Source organism: Nymphaea colorata, chromosome 4 (genome assembly GCF_008831285.2).
Source record: "Nymphaea colorata isolate Beijing-Zhang1983 chromosome 4, ASM883128v2, whole genome shotgun sequence".
Taxonomy (NCBI): Eukaryota; Viridiplantae; Streptophyta; class Magnoliopsida; order Nymphaeales; family Nymphaeaceae; genus Nymphaea; species Nymphaea colorata.
In genome coordinates this window covers 21883799-21905267 of record NC_045141.1, presented here as the reverse complement: position 1 = coordinate 21905267, position 21469 = coordinate 21883799, and the positions used below count along the sequence as shown (strand labels likewise).

The 21469-nt window shown below is 38.5% G+C and overlaps 4 protein-coding genes across 5 annotated transcripts; 2 read left to right on the top strand and 2 right to left on the bottom strand.

Annotated features, from left to right (window-relative positions):
- Positions 1-2284: 2284 nt before the first annotated feature.
- LOC116253007 (uncharacterized) lies at positions 2285-3967 on the top strand. The gene is made up of 2 exons (XM_031627694.2): positions 2285-2896; positions 3051-3967. Exons 1-2 carry the CDS (start codon positions 2459-2461, stop codon positions 3732-3734), a joined length of 1122 nt encoding a protein of 373 aa, XP_031483554.1. The 5' UTR covers positions 2285-2458; the 3' UTR covers positions 3735-3967.
- Positions 3968-4694: 727 nt separating this feature from the next.
- On the top strand, positions 4695-9404 carry LOC116252133 (uncharacterized). Of its 2 annotated transcripts, XM_031626212.2 has the most exons (7): positions 4695-5025; positions 5617-5705; positions 5837-5912; positions 7005-7054; positions 7146-7526; positions 8359-8397; positions 8893-9404. In XM_031626212.2, exons 1-7 carry the CDS (start codon positions 4905-4907, stop codon positions 9079-9081), a joined length of 945 nt encoding a protein of 314 aa, XP_031482072.1. In that variant the 5' UTR covers positions 4695-4904; the 3' UTR covers positions 9082-9404. The 2 variants fall into 2 exon arrangements, with proteins under 2 accessions (XP_031482072.1, XP_031482073.1); XM_031626213.2 differs by lacking the exon at positions 8359-8397.
- A 3131-nt stretch (positions 9405-12535) lies between these two features.
- On the bottom strand, positions 12536-13171 carry LOC116253507 (classical arabinogalactan protein 9-like). The gene has a single exon (XM_031628341.2). The coding sequence runs from the start codon at positions 13143-13145 to the stop codon at positions 12687-12689; it is 459 nt and encodes a 152-aa protein (XP_031484201.1). The 5' UTR covers positions 13146-13171; the 3' UTR covers positions 12536-12686.
- A 1721-nt stretch (positions 13172-14892) lies between these two features.
- Positions 14893-19538, bottom strand: LOC116253706 (vesicle-associated protein 2-1). Its single transcript, XM_031628672.2, has 9 exons — positions 19356-19538; positions 19152-19223; positions 18190-18260; positions 17664-17745; positions 17433-17548; positions 17199-17351; positions 17050-17076; positions 15468-15542; positions 14893-15308 (listed from the first exon to the last, which is right to left on the bottom strand). The coding sequence occupies exons 2-9, from the start codon at positions 19198-19200 to the stop codon at positions 15159-15161; spliced, it is 723 nt and encodes a 240-aa protein (XP_031484532.1). The 5' UTR covers positions 19201-19223; positions 19356-19538; the 3' UTR covers positions 14893-15158.
- Positions 19539-21469: the final 1931 nt, after the last annotated feature.

Here is a 21469-nt window from a genome sequence, read left to right as displayed (position 1 = left end):
ATAGATATGATCTTAAAAGTGATTTGGAAATAAAGTATACTAAGTTTGTCATATTTATTTTAATAATGTTTGTTAATAATAAAAAATGACCGGCTCTTATAATTATCAAAATTTTTGATAGTAGAAATTTTTCTTTTACAAAAAATAACTTGAATTGAAATATAATTTATATTAAATTAGTATTTATAACCACATTAGGAGGTTGTTCAATTTCTCGTGGAGTTAAATTCTCATCGGTACGGTACGCGTCAATGGAATGTCTCCCTGACCCCCAATTTTCATATAAAGGACACAGCGAGGAAAAAGACCCTCTTTCACTTCTATTCTGATCGAACGGATATCTCTTATACGGAATCGAAAGAAGATGCGACGATTTCTTCCATGAAATCCCCAACGAAAAATACACACTATTCCTTCTTTTCTATCGAATTTGTCATAACCGCTACCTACACTTGGTTTATTTAACACAAATTTGAGAAGTCTGGTATATATATATATATAAATTGAATAGTGACTCTAACTTTTTAGAGTCACTCAGCCATCAAATCTACACAGTCTAAACCAACATGATAGACGGATGATAGACGGTTAAGAAAAAAATAATGAGAAAAAAGTGATGGTTATTTTTGTCAAAAGTGATGGTTATTTTTGTCATCTAATATTAACTAACACTTTTTTATTTTTATTTTTCTCTTAACCATCCATCTACTTACACTAACAGCCTTAGTTATCGTTCACTCACTCATATTCACTCACTTATATATATATATACACACACACACCACACTTAGGTCAGAAATAAAAACGAGAACCATTATTTTTTTGTTAAAAAAATATTTTAAATAAAATATAAACATCCTAATATATTTATAAAAACTAATTTGATATAAGACATGCTTTAAAGTTTACATCAAGTTGTTTTATGAAAAATGTTAATTTTTTCGTTATCAGAATTTTGATGCTATGAGAGCCATTCATATTTTCTTATTATAAAAGCACTATTAAAACATAAAAAATGATTAACTTAATATATATTGCATCAACTTATCCTTAAGATCATATTAGTAATGTTAAATTTCAAAAAAAAAAGCACATTAAATATCATATTTAAAAGGGCCTGGTTTTTGTCGTTGACGTATTAATCTGGTTTCTACCATTCGCTGTATATATACGTATATCCATATTGGTGCAACCCACAAGCAAAGAGGATTTACTTGTGCGTGTTAGACTCCCTTCTTCCTCAAATGTTTTCAAACCTAAGTCTACCAAACCACCAACCAAAAGGGGCCCGCACTCGCTCTAGCCCATTTCATAAATAAATAAATAAATAAATAAATATATATATATATATATATATATATATATATATATATATATATATATAAAGAGAGAGAGAGAGAGAGGAGATTTTCTGATTAGATGAAGGACAAATCTGCGCTCATGAATCTTACACGTTTCCTTGACAAGGATAAGACGGGGATGTGGGTCCTCTTCTGCTCTCGGATTATTAATTCGTAGTCTCCTCTCATTATACCTGACAAGTTGGATCCACAAACATGAATTGTGAAAGAAAGTATAAACCCCACTTGGGTCTATATCCAGGTCCCTTAAATTCATTGGAAGAACTATAATAACAAGACTCGTATTCATGATAAGGTTGGGGATCTAACTAACTTGACTCCTTAACTATAGACATATATTTGTCAAACAGTGAACTTTCCAGAATGAAGATCAACCAACCATACTCTTGATTAATAAAATTATTGCTTCCTTTTCTGTGCATGAGGTCATGGAGGGTTTCTTCTTTGTTTAGGGTGCGAGGTCATGGTTTGTTGCGGAAGAGCAAGCTTCATTTGGTTAATGCTGAAGTTTTATGTGGACATGGTAAATGAGACGAGCAAATTAAACAATCAAACTCAATCTGAACTAGTCAAAACTCATTAACTAAGAGTGAGATATTGGTCAAAAATGGTTGCGATTAATGTTCATCAACCGACCTGACTAATTTATGGAACAAGCTTTTCGTGCGCTCATCTCTCTCTACCCATCTGTTTTTGTCGAATGACATAAATCTGAAGCATTGATAGCTCTGCTTAATGCTCGATTTTAAATATTGGAAATCACTTTATGGGTAGATGAGCATCATTTATGGGTTGGTCTATGTTCTTGCTGTGGTCCAACATCAACCAACTAGAGCATTTATTTTGGAAATTAGTATGCCAATTGGAGAAGGTTACCAAATTAACACCAAACGAGTTTTTTCCCATATTCTTCTTCTTGATTTTTGGCTAACAATGTAGGTCCGCAGTTCTCCATAGTAGTTGTATCCAACCCCGCCTTTCATTGCTCAATCCCACCCTCCTTACATCAATAAATAAAGGCCCATGGACACTAGAGGCACTAACAAGTACCAGAGAAATTTGCAGGTATAGCAGCTGTTTGTTTCAGGACCAACACCATGGCAGGAGATCTGCAGATGCAAGCAATGCAAACAGTTGTGCCGGCTAAGGCAACTGAGCCCGGGCTAAGGCACCTGATCGATCTCAGTGGCAGGAGCAGCAGGGAGCTGTTCACAGAGCACATAAGCATCATCTTCTATTACAAACAAATGTGGGAGCCAGACAAGGATGCATTGATTCTAGGAGGTTGGATCAAGGAGTCCCTTACCAATGCACTGCCTGACTTGCCTGTTCTCGCTGGTCGGGTTGATGCCGAGGACCACTACGCTGTGAAGTGCAACGATGCAGGAATTAGGCTTGTGTCTGCGCAGGCAAACTGCAGGCTGAAGGACTGGCAAGAGGGTGTGGCCAATAACAAGAATATGGAAGCACAACTTGCTTACTGGAAGGATGTGGACCATGATCATCCTCAGAACTCCCCACTGTGTTATGTTCAGGTACTTGTTCAAATTGGTGAGACAGATAGACAAATTCCTGGTAATTGTAATGATAAACAAACTTTCTGAAGATCCTTGCTCCTGCCTGACTTGCATAAGCTTTACAGAGCTGCTTGTAATTGACTTGGTGTTTGACCTTTTGCTGTCTTTCCAGGTGACCAATTTCCAAGGAGAAGAATTCTCAATTGGGATTAGCTGCAGCCTCCTCGTTGCAGACCCCTTAATCCTCACAAACTTCGTCAAAACTTGGTCAGAGCATCACCTAAAGCTTGCTCCTAAGAGCAATGATCCCTCAAAACTTCCACTGTTTTACCGGCCAATCATAAGGAAGTCTATTCTCTCCAACGTGCTTAATGCTCCATGCGGTTATCCTCATTATGAAACTGTAGTTTTTAAGCTGTCTGCTGCAAACATGAAGAGACTATCTATGGTTGTGCAAGATGGCAGATGTGTAACTGGCCATGTTGATCCTTTGGAGGTTCTTGCTTCTTTATGTTATGATAAAGCTAAGCAGAATTATGCAGGTGAAGCATCAGCAGCGTTCTCATTATTCAGCTCTAAAGACAAGAGAAGTAAAAAAGTCAGCTTGTGCCTAACTGCTGAGGATTCTGAAGGCTTATCCAAGGAACAGAGCGACATCAGTAAGGGGTTGACAGCCACCAATTGGGATGCCTTAAGCCCTTATGAAGTAGATTTTCAGGGGAACAGCAAACCAGTGCGTGTCTCATATCTGATAGAGCCTTTTCATGGTGAAGGGGTTGTTATCATCATGGGTAGCAACGATGACAGTGCTTCTGATAGGTTCATTGGTGTCACTGTTCCCCAAAACAAGATTTAGACGCTTACTTAGAAGTTCAGCATGGGCCTGAATTTGTTGGTTTCTGCGAGTCATGGAATGGGATTCCTTCTTTGGTTTTTCTTTTCAGAATTTGTTGCTTCAAAGTTCAAATACACAGCTTGAGTGTGCACCTGCCATCATTTTATTTTCATGTATTCTCCTGATCTGTAAGTCCAAGGTAGTTGTGTAGAACACTATATTTTAGTGATGAATCGAAACGAAAACTTGGCACCCATTGTGGAAAATGCACAGATACTTATATTGCATCGCGTTAGTTGGTATTGGTTGGGAAGTGTAGCTACCAATATGTATTTGTTATTGTTGTTCAAGGACCACATCGCTTACTGGATCTGTTATTATATCGTCCGAATAACCTTTACCTCATGTAAAGATTGTCCACATGACTAGACACAGGCAATCAAATTCCTGACAGAGAAAGCTTAAACTTTCTTCATCTGTCAACTTTAAAGTTGAAGGAAGAAAGCATCGGCAGAGGAGACACCAAACTTCACCTGATTCTTGGGAATTGGGATGCAATAGAGGATGCCCACAAAGACATAATGTGCCAGTAGCAAGCCGTAAAAACCATCCTTTACTAAGACAACAACATGGAAAGCTCCGGCCGTTAAGTGACATGACTGGAATATAGATTCAGGTTCTTCTCTTATTGCCACTGCTTCTCATCCTCAAAGGGGGAAAAACAAGATTAGATGTGTGAAAAGCAAGTAGGCCATCCATCTGTTGCAGCTTCAATTGAACGCTGTTTTGTGGCATTTGAGACTCAAAGTGGCGAAAAGTTACGTTATTGACCTCGATCGGGTTTCTGATTTAAATCTAAACTATTAACGCTCCTAAGTTGATGTACCGGCCTGACTGGTACGATACGGTTGAGGTCTACCGAACCGAACCAGTTTCACCAACCGATCCCCAAACCGCACGGTCTTTGAGAGAGAGCCTCAGCGTCTTTGTTAGGTAGCCGCGCAGCGGCTCAGGTGTTGGTTTCCCTCTTGCTTCCCCTTCGGTTGCGATGAGGCCTTCTCAGATAATAAATAGCTTCTGTAGCTCTTACTCGGAACGGCCATGGGAATTCGCCGCCATTAGTAGCGAGGTCAGAACTAGTCAGTTAACGAAGAAGCAAACAAGCAAAACAGATACTATTTTCTGTCCCCAATGGAGGGTTCAAGAGGCTTGGTGTTGGAGAATCCTTTCAGTTTCAAAGTGGGCCAGGTTTTCACAGGCTTCGGCGTTGGCTGCGGGATTGGTATCGGAGTTGGGCGTCCCATAAACTTAGGTACCAATCTCACGTTTCTCTCTTTTCTTTTTCTGCATCGCGCACGAAGTGTTCTTCTCTTTCTTCTTCCTTTGAGAAAAAAAAGATAATCTGGGAAGAGTGAGCTAAGAAAATAGCTCTTTAATGTCTAATGCGGTTATGGATGTGTTTAGCACGTATTGAAGCAAGAAAAAAATTGTTGGTAGGTTCTTTAATGGGAAGTTTAGTGAACCCAGCATGGTGGTGATGCTTCCGTCGGCGTGTCTTATACTCATTGTTGAATTTTTTCTTGCGTCTTTTTAACCGTATTTCAGATCTATGTGCATATATTTAATGGCCTATCACCTATGGGGCGAGTCTCGCTGGCAAGTTGTTTCTGTTAGAGCTTTGCTTGCATTCTTAAGTTCCAAACTCTGACTTCATGTGTTTATACTTTATACTGAGTTGAAGACTCCTATGGCAGAGATAGTTTTTTTGGTCAAGAAAATAGATAGCTATGGACGTCCATGGCTCCACATTTTTTATTCACTACATTTTCCTGGGACATTTTCTGGAACTCAGATGTTCGCATTTAGAAAATCCGTACAGCTTAATCTTTTGTGTTTGTATCAGGTGGAATTCCAATGGTTGGCCAAGTAATGAGCGCCACGAGGGGTGCAACTGATGCCGTTTCTGGCGTTGGTGTTCATGTGAACAGCGCTGTAAGACACCTTTTTAGCAACCCGACCTTGTGGTGTTTAAGTTACCCTTTTGTTTGTTATGTTATTCATTTAACAAAAAGAAAAAAATCATATCTGACTGGTGGTTACTTGTCCTTATCCTTGTTATTCAGTTGAGAAGGTTGGGAATGAAGAACATTGAAGCTGGCGTGGGCTGTGGAGTTGGCATTGGTCATGGTTTTGGTGTTGGTATTTCTCCGCGATAATCTTCTAGCATCTACACGTTAATAGTTCTCCTTTCATGGAGGTGTAGATGGTTTATTAATGCCATGAGAAAGTATAATCTTCTGATATAGTGGACAGCATTTGTGAATTACTGGAAGAATGTTTAATTTTGGAGATTAAATCCTTTTGACACTTTTAACTTGTGGCTGTGCTGTCATTGGAAGTCCAAACTGGTTCAGTTGCATAAAATTTGTATGTTTGAGGATAGACAACGGAACCTCAGTTAAGATTCTTTTATTTCTCCATTAATAAGGGGTGAAGCTCTAATAGCCAAAACTCCTCATTGTTCTAAAGAAAGGTTGTTGAAATGCAAAATTTCCCTATATAGGTTGATTGGTTGTGTTGCAGTAGGGTGACCTGTAAGAATCCTAGTTACTGTCAACAACAAGAATCAGATTGCATTACTGTGCCAGACCATCCCCAGAGTTGGGATTTGTCTTCTTTGAGTTATTTCATATTTTAGTACTATTTTTATACTTTGCTATTTATTATTTCGAATAAAACATGGGGACCTATCCCCATCTTTTTCCTACTAGAGAAAATTTGGAAGGAGTTAATGCCAAACTTGATATGAGCTAATTTTCTTATTCCAAACTTAGTTACCAAGCTTTATTGCAGCAAGAAAGGAAAGGCTTGGTGCTCTGCTTTGTTTTTGGCTGAAAGGATGGTGCTTTGGAAGCTGATGAATATGAAATTATTATCTGTAGGCACCATGTTCACATCATGCAAACACATCGAAACCATATAATTTAGTTGTACACATAAACACACAAACTAATAAGGGTTAAATTGTAAACTGAAAAGCTGCAGATATAACCTTTCATAACTTCTTCAGTCACGCAAGTTATTTCTAATCTTTCATAGCATTCAGATATGTACGATTGACCAAATATTGATCTTTTGAGGGAAGCTGTTTCCATATGGTCTCACTAAAAAGATTGCACAGTATCTTAAAAATTGCCTATTTTATGAAGTTAATAAGGCCATTAATTGATGAGTGTCAATTGTGCTTCTTGCATAATAGACCTGTAATACAGTCATGTATCTGAATGACAGGCATTGCTTTGAAGCCTGGAGTGATCAATCAGATTCAATCTCGTTTTGAGGTAGATTAGTGCATTCTCTTCCCCCATGGTGGCATGCATACTCTTTCTATCAGTTTATCTAACATATTTTGATGTTTTTGCCACTTGCCAGCAAATGATTGCTAAGATGATGAAGAGTGCAGGAGGTATTCCTGGATTTTCTGCGGGCCAAAACCTTGCCTCACAAGCATTGCAGAGCAATATGGGTTATCTAGGAGGTCAAACTCGAAGCGGAAATGTCTTACAGATGGTTTCTGGAGCTGCAGAAAATGTAGAACAAAGTTCAGTTGGCCAGACAGGCAATCTCTCCAAAGCTTCTCTTGGTGGTCACATTAGCAAAGTCATCAGCAATTATCAAGATAATTCTTCTTTTCAAGATGAGATAGGCAATCTATCGAAAGCTTCTCTTGGTGGTAATACTAGCAAAGTCGTCAGCAATTATCAAGATAATTCTCTTTTCCAAGATGATAAGGAATTGCCGCTCAATGAATTGGTAAGCACAATCGATAGAAGTAGAGCCCACAAAAACGCAGCCTTATTAGGATAGCTGTTCTCAGATATTCTGGAGGGGGTAATTTGGAAAACGAACTCCTAATTAGGGTATTATGAAATTAGCAGACAGCCAAAACATTTCACTGCTGCTATGTAGTAAAGGTAGATAAGGTATGGATGGAATCCGATTTTCTAGCACTACTACTTTCTATGATTCTGATGCTATGCTAATTCCTTTTATTTTTGTTCTTAATTTCTGCTATGTGATTCTTTTTCTGGTTGAGAATGCATGCTATTCTTTATTTTCTCCACCTGACCTGACTTATCATCTTGTATCAGACTTTCGTTGTTTTGGGGCCTAAATTTGAACTGCAAAGGCATTGTGAGATTAATATGGTAGAGTGTATGTGACTTGCTCTTTCAGTGACGTAAATCTCATCCACATTGCTGGCCTAATTAATAGGGGTGGATTAGGAATGTATAATTCACAAGTTATATAGCGTAGCAATATAGATTTCTGACAGCAGAACTGGAGTGCAGGCTACCGCATCCATAACTGTTGCTATTTATTGTTTAGATTTTGAGGCTTCAGTTCATTTTTGAAATTCCTGGAAAGAAGAGTAAGGATGGGCTGTTCTTTGTTTGCCTCAATTCCTGGAGCTCATGTCATAACTTGATCTTCTTCTTTCCCATAGATTATATCACCTTTTTTTCATCGGATAAGTTTAGATCTTCTGTATGATAGTACTATAAACTGAAGATATGTTCCTTTCTCCACTGCCTTATTTGATATATGCTCTTATAACTTATTTGAGGCATTCTGCATCTTGCAGGCAAGTAAATTACAGTTAGAGAACAATGCCTTTCAAGTGGTAAGTTCAACAGAAGTTTTCCACGGTTTATTTTGCCAACTTAAACTTAAGTTTTGCTGTTTGTAAAGTCTATTTTGCATGAAACCGTGCAAACCTATCCAAGTCCTCATCTCATGCATATTTCAACGTGAATTTGATTTCCCTGATCGCTGGGCTATCAAAATGATATTTCTTCCAGGTAAGCACATTGTGCATGCATTAATTTGCCTTGCTTGGTTTCCCTTGGATGCCTGTGATGATCTTATTCTTGAACTTTTGTGTGCATCAAACATTGTTTTGATGCTTTGCTTCTCATTCTGTTGTTTTTTAGGCTGGAGGCCTTTATCATTAACGTGCTTGCATGTTCAAGTTGTTTTTAGGTGTAACAATGCTGCTTTAAGCAACGCATGTATATCATGTGTGCCTTAAATCTTTTATGCCTTTTTGGAGTCTTAGCATTTATATGTTTATTGAGATCAAACTCTCTCTCTCAATATATTGTGCACCTTGTTTCAGTTATTGAAGCACCAAAGACTCATTGAAGAACTCACTGAAGAGAATGAGAAGCTGCGCCAAGTTCTGATCCAAGAGCTTAATATTTCACCAGAAAAGTTCCAGGGAAGCAAAAATAGAGCAGTGGAACTTCATACCACCTGTAACAACTGCTTTGAATGCCGGAGACGACGGCGGAGGTCCAGCAGATGAAACAAAGTGTATGATAATATGAGGTTTTGTCTTTTTCAGATAGAAGATCAACCATCAAAGCACCATGCTACCGTTTTTGTTTTATTATACAAAAAAATTTTGGTATTTCAGTCTAAGTTGTACTCTATATTCCTCTTGTTTTGGTATGGCCTTCAAGGATCAATGAGGTCTTGAAAATGTATTATAAGAAAGGTTGCTCGGTTTGATGCCGTTCATGTAGAAAATGTCCAACTGAACCTCCGTTGTGGCTTCCAAGGATCAGCAGCATCTTCCTGCTGTTGTGTAAGAAAGATAATTCAAAGGACCGTTGCCTTCATGTGTCATTATGGATGGTTGATCCCCCCATTACCTACTGAGCACAGAGGCGATCCTGCGCCTGATTGAATCATCCCCGTTACCAGTTCTATCTTTATTTCCGCTCTCAAAATTTCATTATTGCAGGTTGTGCTGATCAAATTGGACTCCATCTCTTACCTACATAGTTGATTTCGTGAAACCCAATCTTCAAACGGCCGCAATCCACCCTGCAGGTTGAAATTTATCGTAATTAACAATCTTCTATTGTTGTCAAAATTTGAAAACCCGAATTCATATGTTTCTATTCTAAGATCTACCAATTGAGAATCTTATCTATAGAGTCTGATTTGATTAAGAGCAACATGAAAACGAGGGGGACTGGTAAGTATGGGGACAAAAACATAACATCAGGCTTCATGTTGTCCTTCGCAATGTTGGTGATAGCCGGAAATTATCGCCAGAAATAGAAAATTTCTGGAGAGTTGGGCCCATTGTGATTGTCGATAGAAGGTGGTTTCTTAAGTATGTCTTTGCTTCAAGGCAAAATGCATCACTCCATGGCTTGGTACCTTCCTTCCGGACGTTTGGTTCACCGCCTGTGGAATTTACATCTGATGGTGGAATAACGGGAACATCGGATGCATTTAGTGGAGCACTTGTTCCACTGGTGACACAAAAGCAGCCCCTATAACGGCGCTACGTTTGATCTTCCTGTTTTTGGGACGTCAGAAATCGGTCTTCCCGAGCGTCCTGCCTCCTGCGTCCCAATAACGAGAAATCAAACGTTCCTCTTATATATCATTTGATTGTCGCGCAGAACACCTCTTATAAAAATAAGGTGTTCTGTGGAGCATGCTCTGTCAAACATGGATGCCAAGAACATTAAAAACTGCCCTTCGCCATGAACGCCCGAAATGGAACAAAAAACTCTGTGGGTGCCTTCAAATTTTTATGTATATTTCTTCACGATAACCGAAAGGGGCCTTTCGCCAGCTGGTCTCAAGGTAAGGGTCCCTGCAATTAGTGATTATATATGGCAGAAACCGCCATTATGCATTGGTACCATCAGTTGCAAAGACGGACACTGTTGACGATATCAGCACGGGATCAATCATGTTAATGGGTCCTCTACTCTATCAACTGTGCGTTGGAGCAATGCGTGCGAGCATGTGATATCAAAAAAATTTACCAATCCTTGATGGCATGTTTGCTTTGCCTTGTGATCGCCACATTTTATAAGATCTTCCGTTGAATTAAAGTAGTAACTACAATATAGTAACAATTATGTGCTACACTAACAAAATAGCTGCTGCATGTGATCTGCAAATGTCACTGGAAGAACAAATCTCTGCAACCAAGAATCACAGTTTGATAAATCAAAATCGCTACTGCCATCCTTTGTTTCATGACTTCTTCATACTGTGATCAAATATCCGTCCTTAATGACGAGTTAAAGAATTGAAGATGCCGACGAGATGAAGACGACAAAAAGAGTCGACCTAGATTCTTCCTGCAACCACCATATATAAATATATATACAAAAGCAAGAGAGAGAGAGAGACAGCTGATGTCTTGGGAGAGAAAGCCTTCAATAATGTCAACCGACATGAATGAGAATTGAGAACTTGTATGCTTCTCTAGTATTTACGTATGTACGTATATACATATACGTTATCTCTAAATTTTAGGAAAATCTTATTTTCAGGCCTACATTTTCACTGTACATAAAGTATAGAGCAGAAGCAACAAGGGCCTAAAATGATCTTCCCTTAACCTGAAAAATAGCGACTTATTTCAATGTTACCCTCTTTTACTAAATTATCTTCTTGCAGTTGTAGCTAACTTTCTTAGTTTTATCAGGTTATGGGAGTAGTTTTCTTCAGGCCCTTGTTACAGCTTTTGCAAATAGTGTGGCTGTTATTAGCATAATTACATACGGTTCCTTTCCAAATTATCTGCATGGTAGGTCAGAAAACAAGAAAATTTTCCCAAATTTTATTTTAAAAGATTGAGGAGTCTACATGAGATCAGAATCCTTATTCGTATTCTTAGCAATCTATACCTCACCAAGAGAATATATATATATATATATATATATATATATATATATATATCAAGCATCTCAAGCTTTGGCCCTTTAAAGTAGCTTGATCTTCAGAGGACAGATCCAAGGTGTTCGCTAAAACACTACTAGTTTATGGCTGGTGTAGGAATGGACCATGTGCTTCTCTCTGTCCTTCCTCTTTCTGTTGTCCCTATTTACCCGCCACCCTCACCACAACTCATCAACGTCACATGGTTCCACCATTGAAATATATCTCTCAACCAACAACTCCTAAAGAAAAAACATTAAGAAAAATAATTTTCCGCTCGCTATCCTACAAGATTCTAAATTTCCTGCTGGCTTCATAGTCTTTCTCCGTCAAGCCTTATACTGGCTTTAATGTGAAGCCGCCGGCCTACTGGCTTCACAATCTTCGAGGCTTGTTAAAAAATCGGCAGCAGATTATATAATCAGCCAAACCAACTAAAATCTCCACCACCATTTTGGTAATGGATGTTGGTTGCCACTTGCCATTGTGATCAGCGTCAACAATGTTCTTTTTTTCCATTTGGGTGCACCACTTTCATTGAAAATGGTTGGATGACATCAAATCCATTTAGAAATGCGAACCAATCGATGCGTGACGAGGTCTGCGATCTAAGTGCAGTTCATTAGTTCACTGTTCATGGTATAAGCTTTTGGTTTTCTTGTTTTTGCAGATTGATCAAGGAAAGTGAATAATGTCCAACTGCGCTTTGGTCTGCACCAACAAAATTAAGATCGTTTTAGAGGAGAAAGCATATCGAAAAATCCATACTTGTGCATTAATTCTATTTGCTAGAACACGCGCATGCAATTTCAGTTAATGGAAATGTGGGCACGTAAATAAGATTTCAGCAATTTGAGATCGTAACTAAGTGGACTAAAGTGAATCAGTGAGACTGAAACAATGTACAAAGAACAAATCTTCAAATGAGTGCCAATTTTGAATATGAAGGTAAGAGGCGTAGGGGATCGATCCTTCTCATCAGGCTTAGGTGTGAGTATAATAGCTAGAACAATGACCTCTTGAGAGCCCTCAATTGCTCAATTTTCTTTGATTGTGAAACAAAATGAATGAAAGGGAAGTACATTAGTAACTAAATAGTTACATCCAAGAATTACATCACCCATTGTCCGAAGCTCAACAAGTACACAAGGAAAACGCAGGCCACCAAAAAGAAAAAGAACGCACAGCAGTACATTGAGGGGGAGAGGCTTTGGCTTAGACAAGTAGCATGAACCCTCCTGCTAGAACCAGCACTGCTTTGCTTGCAAATGGTGCGAAGGCACCAGAATTGTCGGGGTTCGATACAGGCGTCGCCGGAGAAGGTGAAGCCGTGGCCGTAGGAGAGGATGCAGGTGAGCCAAGGGTAGGGGCAGGGCCACCTGGAGTGGGTGCTGGAGCTCCCGATGCAGGTGCTGGGGAGGCTGGTGGAAGTGCAATGCTGGGAGCAGGAGGTGAAGGTGGTGGTGTAACTGACGGCGCTGGTGATGGGACCTGAGAAGGAGATGTGGCTGGGGGTGGTGATGCTACTGGTGGCGGTGGTGTAGCAGGCGGAGGTGTAGCAGAAGGTGGGCTTGCAGTGGATGTAATTGGTGCAGGGGCAGGGGACTGAGCCATGGCAGACGCTAGCAATGCCAGTGAAACGGCTAGCACAAGCATGTCACTCTTCGGGGCCATGGCTACGAAGAGACTTGGATGGTTTCAACAGGAGTGTGGGAAGAGAGAACAGGCCAGAGGGCGTTATATATGATAGGAAGGAGCTAGGGAATAGGAATTCAAGTTTTAACCAAAATGACATATTTTATGATTTTCAAAATATAATGCACCTATAGATGAATAATTTCCAACCTAACAATGATATTGCTACCAAAGGCTGGCCCTCTTGACTCTTTTTTTTTTCCTTGTAGCATTGTCATGTCTGCTGTCAGCCAGTCATTAAATCCATTTCTTAGCATATTTTATTCTCCTTTTTTGGGTTTCTTTTTAATCATCTTGGTGATCAGGAATTTGGTAGTGCTGGAAATAAGAGTTTCTTCCACCTAAGGTGCATGTTGCATCTAAACACCTTCTAGTGGAGACAAGCTAACCTCCAGACTCAAGGATTTGTTTCTTGTCATGCATGCCTGGCAGGGGTCCCCTATAATTTTAAATTTACAAATATCAACAATCATAGAAATGCATGACAGTTCTATTAGCTTTATATATCTTTGATCATGAGCAAGATATATAAGATATCTTCTGGCCACTTGCCTCTGTTTGTATGGCCACTGTTGAAGAATAAAAATTTAACTAGTTTCTGTTTGTCTTCGTGACCAAGGTCATAAAAATCTCAAACAATTTTGCTATTTGTTAGGTTGATGTTTACCCAAGTTCATGAAATATTGAAATCCTTGGAGCTCATGATCTTAGGTACCTCGATGCTAGCAATGGGTGTTGTAAGGCTGCCCAGAAGGGAATGTAATGCCTGGCTTGGTGGGTGGCCTAAAGCCTCCAAATTAAAGGAGGTGAAGGGATTTGTGTCGCTCGCCACAGGGCTAAAATAGCAAAACATGGTCCAGTTTTAATTGATATAAGGAAAATATGGTTAGGCGTGAATTCTTTGATTGAACCACCTATTTCCTATACAATATATGTGGCTAAATGATACAAATTAAAACGTAAGCACGTTTTTTATTCTATCAAAACTTGTGTATGTTTTCATAAAAATTTCATAAATAAAATCTCATCAAAGAGAAAGTGCTTGCGCCAAAGGAAAAAGAGAGAACTTGAATTCTGAAAAGGAGAAAAGTCACAGAAAAATATGTTATGTGTGTGAGAGAGAGAGTGTGTGTGTGTGAAGATTTTGGCATGTCAAGGACAGAGGCAAACCACAACCAGTATAAGGGACCAGTCATCTTTCGAGGAATTTTTAGATATCATCTGTAATTTTTGAAAAAGTTTGTCATTCTAATTTTCCTTTTTTAAAAGCGTACACATACTTAAGTCAGGAAGGCACCATGTTCAGGCAATTAAGCAGCCTGCTTGTGTGTTTGATAACTTTGTCTGTTGAAGATACAAAAAAGTGCAAAAAAGGAAAAGGTCTCACCGACAGAAGGCTGATATTGTCGTCCCCGTCTTGCTGTAATTGACAAATGCACCCTTCAAATCCGCAGCTTTTAGGACAAATCCCTTTTTTTCTTTGGGTTACTTTCTTTGTGATTTAACGGCTTACAGCAGTTGCATCCTAGCCTAATGTGTTTATCTTTCAGGAAACACTTTCATGGTGGTTTAACAGCTTACAGCAGCCATAAGAACCATTTTATAGTCCAATATGATTTTCGTGATAGAATACATGAATCAAGGATCAAAATTTTGCATTTGTGGTGAGTACATGAACCATATTGGATTAGGAAAACAACCTGGAACCATGATATGCCAACCAGATTGTATAGAAGACGCCTGTTGTCGCATAAATATTTCCTTTACATAATAGAAGTTATTTGGCATTTGACTTACATAAATGAAGCAAATTTATCAATCAAATACAACGCAAATTTACATCCAGTGAGAAAAAAAAAAAAAGAAAAAACCCATTTGCTCACAAGAAGAAAAAGTTGCATTATGGAAGAACCATAAGCAACCAAAAACATATAAGGGGGATGTATGATACCTCCCCTTTCATGTAGGCTGATTTCGAAACTTGGAAAGACTTCATAGCTCATCATGTGCTTTTTCACTAGAACGTATAGAGCATGCAAGGCTTAATATATACCCAATCAAAATTCCTACAAGGCCGACCATGATTATCAACTTTAATGAGAAACTTGCTCTTCTCTGGAGTTGGCTTTTCTTCAGCATCTCCTAAAATTATCCATCATAAAGAGTCAGTTGTTAGAGCAAAAAAACGCTATTCAATTAGCTGCTAAAATGAAAATGTAGTTCATCACATGGTATGGCGGACTTATAATTGGACAATGAAAAAAAGGGAACGAACAGAAAGGTAATGGATCATGTTTATACCAGCTCTTGCTGCAACTTCCTATGTCGCTGAAGAGCAGCATCTCTTTCCTCCCTCAAGTGGATCATGGCCTGACTCTGAAAAAACAGCAGCATTTGTTGAAATAGAAGAGAAAATATCCACCATGAAGAAAATTGAGACCAAAAGTTGTATATACATAAGGAATGTGACAGAACAAACGGTACCCTACTTTAGAAATTGCATTGTTAAAAATTAACGGCTCCCAATAATTAAAGCAGAGGGACACGTATTATTTGTGACAAAATGCAGGAACTTCTTTTACATCATGCTACAAACATAAAGTTACGGGTAAGTGCTATTAGTGGTCTGCAATAGATATGGCAACATAACATAGTGAAGGCAAATAAGCAACCATCGAAAGGCATGAATTGCTATTCTGTGGAAGCTAAAAAATGCATGCTGTGCAACGAAGTAATGACCATTGGACAAAATTCAGAGCTGTATTAGGAACTATATCATATACATTAATATAAGCTTTCAGATGTTCAATGTTGCTATCATGAAAGTCATCAAAGAATCACTTAGAAATTGGTGTAACAAATGGCTGCCAATGCAATGGATGGAATCCAAAGTTTGTGAATTGGGCTTCTTCCCCAGGTAATTGGGGTTGATGACCAATTTCACTTCTCATTTCCTAGAAATCATGAGCCTTGCACTTTGTAGGTACTCATTTCTCCTAAAATGTGAACATTGTCAAGACCAAGGTTGCAATGCGGAAGCATAATTAAGAAATGGTGCAGGAAGTCAACAGAAAAAAAGAAAGTTCCTGAGTCGATATGAAGCGGAAATTGGAAGTTAATTTGAATAGTTTTAAAACGAAAAAAGTTTTTTTTTTCAAAAAATTGTTTTCTGAAGAACTTAGTTCTGCTTTCCCGGGCCAACTTTCCAAGCTAGGTGGAAACTTCTGACAACAAAGGTCCAAGCAAGGGAGCAGCATAGCATCTAAATCAGGTCCCAAGAACTTAGGACCCATCTGTTTGAAGCCATGGATTCTTGTAAACATTAAGCTCCATCTCTTCCATGTAAATCAACTATGTCCACATCCGTATGTAGACTTCAAAGTCACTTCATCTTTGAATAAAAAGTTTGGGTGCTTGGGAGATCCAAATGTTGTGCATCGAGTTCATGGACATATTTCATTTTTTGGAAACAAGTAAGCTTAAAATTGGAAGACCACCTAGACAACAGGACCCAAAGGAGAATGCCGTATTACAATGTGTAAGATCACATAGAGATGCATCAAGAAGTCAGAAGTAGAATGATAAGTTTGCATTATGCCTGGCATATCAAGTGCAACCATCAACCTAAGCATGAAAAACAAGAAAGTTCTCTTCACTGCATGTTTGAGTTTCACTTTCACCAGAGGAACCATCATAAGAGGACACTTTGAGAACTACCACCTTCAAATCAATCATCAGCTTTTAACAGAGCCATATGTAGTTCTTGAATATCCAGACACATGAAACAATATATGCAAAAGCTTTAGAAATAACATATAATAGTCCAATAGTGCACAAAAATCCGTCCAATAAGAAAGGCAAGCAAGAAAAAAAATATTGTCACCTCCTCAGAGCTTCCAACACTGTGCATCTGGAATGGAGAAACAGAAAGCCAAGGTCATGAGATCAATCAAAGTACATAGAAACTTATACAAGAGAAGAGAAAGGGGCTCTATGCATCTAGATGGTGAAGTCAAAGTAGGTAGAACTCACAGAGTTACTATCAGCAGTATGCCTTGAGCTCCGTGACATTGATGAATGAAATAGCAAATGGTCTTCTAAGCTTCGTGGACCATTTGCCAAAGGAGCAGTGTAAACAACCTTAAGCTTGCATTCTTCCACCTTTCTTTCACTATCCTTGTTGAACTGTAAAAGACACAATCATGACATCCAGCAAAGACAAACAAAACAGCAACAGAGTCTTTATGGAAGAAGGAAACAGCGTACAGTCTCAGGAGGAATCTCGTCCGGGTCTATATTAGGAGGCACCCTCGCACTCTGTACAAGAAATTTATCTTTGCATTGCATGTCAGGTGGATATTCTCGCTGTGCTTGAAGAGTGACTTGAATTTGAAAGCCACAAGCAAAATGAAAAGAATGGATAAGCAACAACAGAAAATTATTAGAAACCAGAATAAAAAAGACAACCAAAATCTTTGCCGTGTTAAGTTTCATTACCTAAAATTACAACTGTATCCCATGGTTGTATTACACCAGTATTGGGACGCACAAAGTACTTTTTTGGGGCAGTTGTCTTGATCTGTTGGAAAAAAAATCAATTTAGCATCCGTAACTAGAGTGCAATGGTTATGCATAATAAGCAAAAAGAGAAGCATCATAAATTAGTACTGGATGCTTTCAAGCTGAAAAGCTACAAGAAAAAAGTTTATATGATTAATGTTTGTACAATTGGAGAGAAAATGCTATTTACTATGTTTTGTATGTTCTCTACTTGTTAGTTCCTACAAAGCATTGAAAATACTAGATACACTATTTCTTTCATATTTCATGTTGCCAAAAAAGTTTGGATTCTAAAGAGCTAATTTGATGCTTGTGTTAACCTTCATGACCGCTGACTTCTGATTAGCAGATGTGCCGGTTGTTAGTGTCTGAAGGTAAACATGATGGAGTATAGCAGAGATTGATCATATAAATTGCAAATAGTAAAGGAAACAATCTACTTCACCCGTAGATTTATTAGTACCTTAAAAGCAACATAATGTTCACTGTTGTTTACTAGCTTTAGATTGCAATAGCTCTGCTTGTCCAGCTCAACTGTCAATATCCATTTAGAGATTAAGCTCAGTCAGTCATGAAGATAAAATACTGCTTATGCCTTTGATCAAAGCATCCGAATTTCAGGTATCTCCATGGTAAGCCAAATAATTTAGAAAGAACTTAAGCGCCATAACTTTGGCTAGTTAGCAAATTCATTGCCAATTACTACGCACCAGGCACTGAAACCTAGATAATCAAAGGGTTCCATACTAAAGGATATAAGGAATTTATGCATTTCTCTTACAATTACAACTCATCCAACAGCTATAACAGATCGTTTATAGTCGCTAGAATGAACCAAGACTCTGTTCAAGCTATACAGTCTAAGCTGGTAAATGACGTAAAATTCCTTTTGGTCTTACATTAAAATGGGTGCGGTGCATGTCCATGCCAAACTGAACTACCTAGACGAATGGCACGTCAAACTGAACATTTTATCGGAGCTCATGTAAACAACTTTGATGATGCCTCAAATTTGATAATAGCACGTCTTACATCAAGGCCGTGAGAATGTCCTTCATGAATGCCAAATCCAAAAAAGACAATCAATCAAATTGTTTGCTTCACAAGTATGCAGAAGCATTCAAGCTCACACCTAAACATAGGACAAAGAAGCGCATCTGGTCTCACAAACGCAAGCTCAATTAGGCAAAGAAATAACATATCTTTACACAAAAGGAGTCTACAGTAAAAAGATCATTAGAAGCAAACTTCTACTTTTACGAAAATATTTACATGTCGCAAGGCGCTCGTCGATCAAGCCCATGCACCAAAGGTCATATCACAAAAGCTCCTCAGAATCTTTGATAAACATACGCAGAGTTCGGGGGGAAACAAGGAAAAGAGAGGCAAAAGACAGACAAAGTGTTCTTCAACATTAAAACTTACATGCAAAGCTAAGCTCTTCGGGGAAAATCGAGACCATCTGGCTTCCCATAGCTGAAGAAGCGCGTCAAAACCCTAATCAAATTCAAGACTTTCAGTCAATCCACCATTTTCCGCATTCAAGAGCTCGTTTGAACGAGAAATCGCCGATTAAACAGAAAAACTGCCGAGAAGGAAACGGAAAAATCAAGAAAAAAGGGGCCTTACGAAGAAGGAGAAAAAGACGACGCCGCTCAGGTAAGGGAAAAGAGGAGCGCCCCCCCGTTTCGGCGGTCAGCTTCGGAATTCACGGCCACTCCTCGCACTCGAACCCTTAAAAAGGAAGGACTCCTCTCTTTCTCTAAGGAGAAAAAAAGGTGAACTCTCTTTCAATTTTTCTTCCCCTGAGGAATAGGAGCCACCAGGGAGGAAGTGTCAGAAATGTCTGACCCTCGCGACGTGTCGTATCTCTATTGGATGGGAGCTTTCGTGGATACCAACAGCTTGCCAGTTGGCAGTTGCAACAAGTAGAGACGCGCGCGAACGGGGCTAACGGTCTCCTCCGGAATAACTACAACCAGACAAAAATTAATTTACAGTTTGGGTCCCTCCCTTTTTCCACAATTCTCAAAACTATCAAAAAACGAGGGCTACCTCATTATTGGCAAAAGTTTGAACTTGTTCTACCTTGACTTTGTACAACTCAAGTTATTTAGAGTTTTAGACTCAACAAGCAATGTTACTTAGATCATTTGACAAATTAACTGCATGCATTTAGGCTGGAGATAAAATCAATCTTAGAGTGTGGCCATGTATTTAAACGACAGTCGAACTAGATTTATGGCAAAGTAATAGGCATATATTCAAACGAGTTTGTCGAGCTTTAATCGAGTTGAGCTCGAGCTCAACACATAACTGCTAAGTCGAGCTCGAGTTGCTTTTGCTGAGCTATTATCGAGCTCGAGGTTTCATGGGTCGAGCCAAGTTCGAGCTGGCTGAACTCGGGCTCGACTCGGCTTGTGTTCACCTCTACTAAGGCCACGGGCTTGGAAGCAGTTCGAGAACCTGATCTGGCCTTTTGGATTTGGATTTGGATTTCTAGATACTTTGCTTTGATTTTTATTCTCGCAAATGCATGACAGATACGATGTTGGACTACAAGATGGGGCCCTCAGGACGTCAAGGAATAGCACTTATGGATCGTCTTGGATCTAGGTTTGGATACTTCATTTTGGATCTGACGACTTTGGATCGAAGCTCGGCCGTCTTGAGGTGCCTCAACTCACATGCAATCGAGTTAAATCCACTCGAACAACCCAATTGATGGCCCGACTAGGGTTGAGCTATCACATTATTTTTTTTTTTTGGGACTGCAAAAATAATATGATTATTTTTGTGTTGGATCAAAATAGTGACTTGGCTTTTAATAGCATTAAATAAGTCCTTTTCATATGCCTATTGATACGATTGACATGAATTTCAAAGTTTTACATTAGTCACTTTCATCTTAGTGTTTTTGTAATACACTCCTGACCTTGTATATGGATATAAGTGGAATATCAGACCAAACTGCTTCAAAAATATTGGGTATGCGTCCAACTAAGAAAACAGATTGGATCTGAATTTGGGTTTAGATAAATAACCAGTCGAATTTAGATCTGCTTTTAAATAAATATCGTATACCCAGTATTCATAAGTTTCGAAATTCGGTCCTTAAGGTATCATAATGTCGTTCGGATTTGGATGTGAAAATGAAGGTTGAATTTGGATTGAACTCAAATTGTGAAATTAAAAATTAGGTTTAGCATTAACATTTCTTCATTTGTATTTAAATCCGAACATGTAAGCATCAGATAAATTGAATATATATGATAAAGGTTGCATCTAATTCGAGTCTATTCTGATGTATTACATATTTATTATTTTGACTTGCAATTTTCTAAACTGATCCACTTATTTTAAAAAGTGTGGACACATCCAATAAAGATGCTTTTAATTAAGTAAGTTTAGACGTTACCTCCCATCCTCTTAGATCTAAGCGTAGCTTAGATAGGACAAAACTCAAAATGGTTGGAAGATTTCAGCTTTTATATATATATATATATATATATATATATATATATATAAAGAGAGAGAGAGAGAGATAACTCATTTATATACGAGTGAATGACGACTCTAGTTATCTCAGAATCAGTCACAATTGTTAATTTAAAACAAATGGTTAAAAGAAAAACAAAGAAAAAAATAAGTAAATTAATAAGAAATGACGAAAATATTGATAATCTTTTTTTTTTCTTTTAACTGTTTATTATATGGTTTTATTTAGATTTCAGTTTTTTTCA

Bases quoted from the DNA above. Each gene is read 5' to 3' on its own strand.
- LOC116253007 (XM_031627694.2), top strand. From the start codon at position 2,459: ATGGCAGGAGATCTGCAGATGCAAGCAATGCAAACAGTTGTGCCGGCT. The intron at 2,897-3,050 runs GTACTTGTTCAA...CTGTCTTTCCAG, and splicing joins CCCCACTGTGTTATGTTCAG to GTGACCAATTTCCAAGGAGA.
- LOC116252133 (XM_031626212.2), top strand. From the start codon at position 4,905: ATGGAGGGTTCAAGAGGCTTGGTGTTGGAGAATCCTTTCAGTTTCAAA. The intron at 5,913-7,004 runs GTATTTCTCCGC...TCTGAATGACAG, and splicing joins TGGTCATGGTTTTGGTGTTG to GCATTGCTTTGAAGCCTGGA. The intron at 7,527-8,358 runs GTAAGCACAATC...TGCATCTTGCAG, and splicing joins AATTGCCGCTCAATGAATTG to GCAAGTAAATTACAGTTAGA.
- LOC116253507 (XM_031628341.2), bottom strand. From the start codon at position 13,145: ATGGCCCCGAAGAGTGACATGCTTGTGCTAGCCGTTTCACTGGCATTG.
- LOC116253706 (XM_031628672.2), bottom strand. From the start codon at position 19,200: ATGGGAAGCCAGATGGTCTCGATTTTCCCCGAAGAGCTTAGCTTTGCA. The intron at 17,746-18,189 runs GTACTAATAAAT...TTTTTCCAACAG, and splicing joins AACATTATGTTGCTTTTAAG to ATCAAGACAACTGCCCCAAA. The intron at 17,549-17,663 runs GTAATGAAACTT...TTCAAATTCAAG, and splicing joins GGATACAGTTGTAATTTTAG to TCACTCTTCAAGCACAGCGA.